General features: G+C 38.5%; 2 protein-coding genes across 2 annotated transcripts; one reads left to right on the forward strand and one right to left on the reverse strand.

Moving 5' to 3' along the window:
* The first annotated feature begins 293 nt into the window (after positions 1 to 293).
* LOC129852838 (taste receptor type 2 member 40-like) lies at positions 294 to 1,259 on the forward strand. The gene has a single exon (XM_055918477.1). It carries the CDS (start codon positions 294 to 296, stop codon positions 1,257 to 1,259), a length of 966 nt encoding a protein of 321 aa, XP_055774452.1.
* Positions 1,260 to 2,384: 1,125 nt separating this feature from the next.
* gstt1a (glutathione S-transferase theta 1a) lies at positions 2,385 to 5,503 on the reverse strand. Its single transcript, XM_055919405.1, has 5 exons — positions 5,312 to 5,503; positions 4,696 to 4,783; positions 4,341 to 4,497; positions 3,483 to 3,659; positions 2,385 to 3,296 (listed from the first exon to the last, which is right to left on the reverse strand). The coding sequence occupies exons 1-5, from the start codon at positions 5,421 to 5,423 to the stop codon at positions 3,096 to 3,098; spliced, it is 735 nt and encodes a 244-aa protein (XP_055775380.1). The 5' UTR covers positions 5,424 to 5,503; the 3' UTR covers positions 2,385 to 3,095.
* Between the last annotated feature and the right edge of the window lie 1,319 nt (positions 5,504 to 6,822).

The raw sequence follows: 6,822 nt of genomic DNA on the forward strand, positions 1-6,822 counted from the left end.
CTACATTCTAGTCAATGTATACTTCATGCATGCTTTTCATAAAAGCAAAATGGTCATGAATAACGTGACTTGTCTTCCTCATGGCTAATTTGTGTTTTCAAATTCTGCTGTGGAATGGCCATGCCCTACCATCAATCAACATTGTCCCTCATTTACATTATCTCAGAGAGTCATTACTCACAGAAACAGATTTGCATAGGAATACTCATTTTCTCTATAAAATGGTATGTGAATAATACTCTGCTTCATAACAAAGAGGAATTCTGCCAAATCGTTCTCCTCTGGTTATAACTATGGGTTTTGGACAACATGAAGTCCAGCTGTATGGTATAGCTGTCCTGGTCGTTATTGGAGTGCTATGGAACACATTCAACTTGATAACAACCATGTTCCAGCAGTGGAAGGCTGGTGGTGTCCAGACTGTGGGACTGATCATCTCCACTATCTCCCTGGGCAATGTTTTCCTGCACCTCTCCACCTTTGGCATCGTAGTCACTATGTGGCGTGGGGTGTTGTGTTGGGATGATCTACCCATGTTCTTCTGTGCCATGTTGTATGTGTGGCTGAGCAGCAGCTGTTTGAGCTTCTGGTCCATCGCCTGGCTGAGTGTCCTCTATTGTGTGAAGGTGGTCAACTTCACCTCTGAGCTGTTCGCTAAGATCAAGACAAACATCTCACCCATCATCAACGTGGCTCTTGCAGTGACCTTCCTGAACTCCTGTGTGATGTTTTCCCCCTTCTTCTCCCTTAATTACCGTAACGAGTCATACGTAACACCTGTGACAAAGAACACCACCTGCGTGATTAAGACACCTCTATTCCCCACTTGGATCAACATGAACCTTTATGTGCTAGTCTTCATCTGCTACCTGGCTCCGTTACCTGTGATGGTGATGGTTCCCTCCTCCATCAGACTGGTGGTCCATCTCTGCAAACACACGCTGGGGATGAGAAAGAACAAGACCGATGTTCAGAGTGCTGACTCCTACCTGCTGGTGTGCAAGCTTACTGTGGCCCTGGTGGGCGTCTACATAACCACTCTGACCACCATCTCCTTGTTCTATCTCTCTAAACTATATGGCTCTGACATTAGCATTAACTCACTCCTGCTGGGTTACTCCTTCTATTGCATAGCATCAGGCGTTCTCTTGACTATCTCCAATAAGAACCTGAGGGAGAAACTCTGGGCTCTTTTCTGTGGTACCAAGGCATCAAATGCATCAAGCAAAAGCCTGAGTGGAGAAACTGGGGCAGCTTGATATGCTTTTGAGTTTGAATACATTGTCTCCTTTTCAGTTCTTCAGGACAGTGTATTATGTCACAATATACTTAATGTTTGTCATTGACAGATATTACAAGCAAGTGCTAATTATTTTATTGTAAAATCCCTTTTTGCTACTGCTGTTGTTGGCTTTTTATGCTTAGGTGTACTGGGTTTCATAGTATTTTACTTTTAAGTAGCGGTGCATGTATTGGCTTTATTTGTCTTTTTATATTTGTTATGTATTTTTGTAATGATGATTTGCACAAATTAAGGAGTGTGGCTTTATGTACAGTGCCTAGTGAAAGTCTACACTATTTCAATGTCAGTTTCATTTTTCAGAGGGACAATTATACAAATGTTAATGCCAAAGACACACCAGCATGGTGCTGAGTGTTCCTGAGTTGACCAGTAGCAGTCCTGACTTGAATCTGTTTGACAATCAGAGGCAAGGTTTGATTATGGCTGTCCATCAATGATTCCCAACCAAATTTACTGAGCTGGAGCAATTTTAACAAAAACAATGGATAGAGTTGTGCAGTTGTGCAGATTTGGTAGAATCTTTTTCAAAATGATTCACAGCTGTAATTTCTGCCAAAGGCGCTTCCACCAACTATTAACTCTGGAGTGTGAAGACATGTGCAATCTTATGCAAGACATCTTTCTTTAATATTTTTATTAACTAAGAACATTTTCTAAAAATGTCACTTTGTTAATGTGAAGCAGGTTGGGTAGATAAGCAGGGGAAAAATCCACTAAAATCCAATTATTTCCTTTTTTAGATTTACATAATTTTATTAAGGCAGCAAAAGGTGAAAACTGTGCAAGGGATGTGTAGACTTTCACTAGGCACTGTAAATGAAATGTGAAGAGTTTGAAGAATGTTCTTTCAGGTTTTGGACTTTTGCATATCTCATCAAATAGTACTTTACATTCTATTGTTATTTGGGCGTTTTATTTTTAGAACAAAACCTTTTTAGAAAAATGGGAAGAGTTTAAACAATTTTCTTTCAGGTTTTGGACTGCAGAACCTTTGCATCTCTCACCAAATAGTACTTTACATTCTATTGTTTAATTATTTTAAAGAATTAAAAATCATTTGAAAAAATTGGAAAAAGACACATTTAGATTTTATTTTATTTATTATCAAGAAATTAAGGGTTTATTCTAATAACAGCTTGGTCTCATAGACTAGACATAACATAGTAAATGTAAATCCGGGACTCTCAAATTAGTATGATATGTTATATTTGGTATGGTAACATAAGACAGCTGGTTACTTAAGGCAAAAAGTAGGGTGGTTAGTCAGGGTGGCTGGATGGGCGTATAACGGGAACGTCTAGCAACCCAAAGGTTGTGTGTTCTGAATCTCATCACGGACAACTTTAGCATTTTAGATAATTAGCAACTTTGCAACAACTTACTACTTTTTAGCTACTTTGCAACTACTTAGCATGTTAGCTAACCCTTCCCTTAACCCTAACCTTAACCCCTAGCCTAGTTAACGTTAGCCACCTAGCTAACGTTAGCCGCAACAAATTGGAATTCGTAACATATCATACGATTTGCAAATTTGTAACATATTGTATGAATTGCAATCCGTAACATATCATGCTAATTGTAATTTGTAACATATCACACAAAATGGTTGATGGAGTTCCACAAATTAATACATACAATACGAAATATAACATATCATACTAATTGGAGTATCGGATGTGCGTTTACTATGTTACGTCTAAACTTGAGTTCAGGTTGCTAATAAAAAATATTAAGACAAAAATTAAAAGCATTGTCACACAATACTTGGTGGTCAAAATGTTCTCATCATGAGTTAGTTGAACATCTTCTGTATCTTTGGCTTGAGAAATTCCAGCATTCCATTGTTCTCAAAGGTTTGAGGCAGGCTGGCCACATCCATGATGGTCTTGTGAGCTTCGTCAAAGAGAGCCTCGCCAAGCTCCATTTTTACCCTGTCTCTCCAGGCACCGAGAATGGGCCTGTTCTCAAACAAATCCAGACCAGTGCCAACCGGCTGAAAAACATGCACACACAGGAAAACCCATATCATTTCAGGGAAAGTACAGCGCAAATCTGCAACCAAAGACATTGGGAGGGACATTTACAACAGTTAGTGAGAGAATCCCTCACACAATAGCTTCAAAATCATGCACAACTCACTCTTCCCTACCCTTTCACATTTTTACAAATGTAATGTTACCTGCATGATCTCTACTATTGCCACCAGGTCTGCTAGTGAGATCTTTTCCCCAATGATGAAGGGTCTGTCGTCCAGGAACTTCTCCTCAAACACCTTCAGAGACAGTGTCAGGTCCTCCATAGCGGAGTCCATTTTCTCCTTAGGGACGTCTGAACCAGTTATGATGGGAACTATTGCCTAAAAATATGTAAATATTTTTTACATTTCATTTACATTACATTTACGTGTCTATACCCATACTTATTCAATATGATTTAAAGGTAGACTGAACAAAATGAACTTGCCACGAGCAGCACCGGAGATATTGAAATTAGCAAGTTGCAACACTGTTCACAGTGTGGTAGTCAGGGTACCAAAACAACAAAGAAGTTGAGCCTCGCGCTTCAATGCTCTTAGTTATTCCAGAAATTGACCCACTATGCTGTTAACTTTATGCACCTGAGTCATGTTGCTGAGTCTACATTTAATAAATAATCCAGTGATAAAATGTCTATTCACCAATGCCATAGACTTAAATGTTCGACGCTAATGATTTCCTTTAGTCATTAACTAAGTTATTACATAAGACATTATTTGTGTACAAATGGTTCAATAACCAGCCAAGGTCCACACTTAGAAAAAAAGCTTCCAAAAGGGTTCTTGGGTTGTCCTCATAGGAGAACCCGTTTTGGTTCTAAGTAGAACCCTCTGTGGAATGGAACCAAACCTGAAACCAAAAAGGTTCTACCTGGAACCAAAAATGGGTCTTCAAAGGGTCCTCCTATGGGGAAAGCCTAAGAACCCTTTTAGGTTCTAGGTAGCACCTTTTTTTCTAAGTGCAGTTCCACTTACAGGACATATTGGATGTTTATATCTTACCCTGAACCAGAACACCTTTGAGCCATGGGCTCTCATGGCTGCGTGTTGCCAGGACAGGTACTCGTTGACCCGGGCTCGCTTTTGCAGGTCTGCTGGGTACCAGTGGTCTGAATCTGAGGTGCCAAATTTTTCAGCCAGGTACTTCAGGATGGCAACACTAAAAATAAGGAGAGATATACAATTAATTTAAGGAACTCCCTAGAAACCTAAGTAGAGTCGACATGTAACCGACTAGGCAGACGTCAATTCAACGTCTATTCCACGTTGGTTCAAAGTAATTTCATTGAAATGTTGATTCAACCAGTGTGTGCCCAGTGGGAAGTCTCTCTGTGTAGATTACTGTAGACTACTTTACCTCTCTGTGAGAATGAAGTCTCCATCTCTCATGACCGGAACCTTTCTCACCACACTGATCTTACCAAAGTCTTCCCCATACTGCTGGCCTGAGGAGCAAAACAATTGTGACACTGATTTATCCAATATTACTTTTAAGAAAATATAGATATTTTGTTGTTATAATGAATTTACACATATAGCATGATGATTATCTATGGTGAAAAAACGTTTCCATATACAGTATGTCTTTCATGTTTCATTTCTAGTTATTGGGTCCAGTTAGATATTACCTTCTGAATAAACAAACAAGGTCATTATGTAACAAGTTCAAAGTTTGCAATTGGTTGTTTTCACCTAGAAGTTTATGGCCTACATATATACATATAAAATCTAACTTTCATTGTCATAATAGGCTAGGTTACTTCCTAACTGTATTTGCAGTAGGCCCATATTTACTAAAATGGTTGGGTGCTTGCTTCAAAATAATACATTTTTTGATTTACCTCGAATAGAATTTCACTATATTTGAACATATTTTGTACACACCAAAACTCTGTTGTGTAGAAGTCGTCAACATAAATCCTATACATTCAAAACGTTATAAATCACATTCCAAATATCTCGCAGTAGCCTACCTGTAGCCAGATCGACAAACTTGAAATCAAACGGAATGTTTGTTTTCTTTGCAAAAATGAACACAGAGCGACATGGCTGAGAGTGCAGATCAAGATACAATTCCAACGGCATTTTCACAGATGTAGAAGGGATGTTATGCGCCGAATCTCTTCCCAGCACCCGCTATCCTTTATGTTGGTATGGAGCCCCTCCCATATAGTCAAATGATTATAAAGGGTTCCGACAGTTCAATGTAGTGTCTGCTTCTGGTTGTCGGGGTCAGAAGTTGGCAACATTTTGGAAATGTTTATAAAAATATCCAGACAAAATAACTGAGCCATAAGGTGACTCTGTGCAATGGACCATGCTATGATTCAGTTATTATTTGCATATAGACTGTTTTATTATAATGTAATATAATGAGCAATGTCTCAGACAGTAACTAGCGTTATCAATTTCACAACAGTATTGATCATGTTATAAGTAGGTCAAGTCTTTTGTTTACTAAGATAATGGGCCTTTAAGACAGATTTGGGAGGAAGGCATAAAGTCCAGAGACTCTATCACCCAGGGACATCACGCACCCCAAAAAATTTGAGGGGTCACAAAGTACATGTGGATATCCTTTTGCATAAAAAAAAAAAATCCGAAACAGCTTTTTCCTACAATCTAGAGCCATAATTGTTATGCTTAATTCTATGTAAAAATATATATATTTATATGTATATTTTTCTGCATAGCTAAGCATATCTCTTGAGCTGTCAGTATTTTTTTAAAGAAACTAAATATGCTTTTCTGCATCAATGCTAAAATCTGGGTAAAAGATTGAAAGGAATGTGAGTCTTATTCAGTACATTTAGTAATGTCTTGCTTTTCTCAAGTCTACCAACCTTGCCAGCAGGTATGCCAGCTAAGATAGTTAGACAAGCTAACTACTCTAACTGTATAGCCTGAAATGGCTTCTTGGTAGTTAGTTATGAGGTTGGGAGATTGGGAACCTATCTGGGCTAGCTAAAGCCTACTTCATAAAATTCCTAGATGGCTAGTGGTATTACAGAGAAACAACAACAACACAAAAATAATGTCAAATTATTATTATTTGAAACAGGACAAATCTTAACCTAAACCGCTATGGGCATGACGCCTCTGCTCTCAGCCCCCAGAGACAATGGCCTAGTCTAGCAATGGTTTTGATTAACTGGCAGTCCATTTAAACTCTTTCACCTCCACTTGGAATGCAGTATACTCCTGTAACATTTAGAAAATGAATAAATGGGCTTAACAGCCTTGGAGAGTACATGCGTGTCCCTGATGACGGCATGTGAATATTGTCATTTTTGTTCAGCAGTGTCTCAGAACACCTGACATAGCCCTATTGCCCAAGTTTCAGATGTTTTTGTCACTTCCACTCTCCATGCGCAGTTTTGTCAAATCAATTCAAATCACATTTTATTTGTCATATGCTTTTTAATTTTTTTTAAATTAAAAATAATAACACGAGGAATAACTACACAATGGGTAACGATAACTC

The sequence above is a fragment of the Salvelinus fontinalis genome, chromosome 4, assembly GCF_029448725.1.
Source record: "Salvelinus fontinalis isolate EN_2023a chromosome 4, ASM2944872v1, whole genome shotgun sequence".
Lineage (NCBI taxonomy): Eukaryota > Metazoa > Chordata > Actinopteri > Salmoniformes > Salmonidae > Salvelinus > Salvelinus fontinalis.

Bases quoted from the DNA above. Each gene is read 5' to 3' on its own strand.
- LOC129852838 (XM_055918477.1), top strand. From the start codon at position 294: ATGGGTTTTGGACAACATGAAGTCCAGCTGTATGGTATAGCTGTCCTG.
- gstt1a (XM_055919405.1), bottom strand. From the start codon at position 5,423: ATGCCGTTGGAATTGTATCTTGATCTGCACTCTCAGCCATGTCGCTCT. The intron at 4,498-4,695 runs GTAAAGTAGTCT...CCTTATTTTTAG, and splicing joins GACTTCATTCTCACAGAGAG to TGTTGCCATCCTGAAGTACC. The intron at 3,297-3,482 runs GTAACATTACAT...CATGTTTTTCAG, and splicing joins CAATAGTAGAGATCATGCAG to CCGGTTGGCACTGGTCTGGA.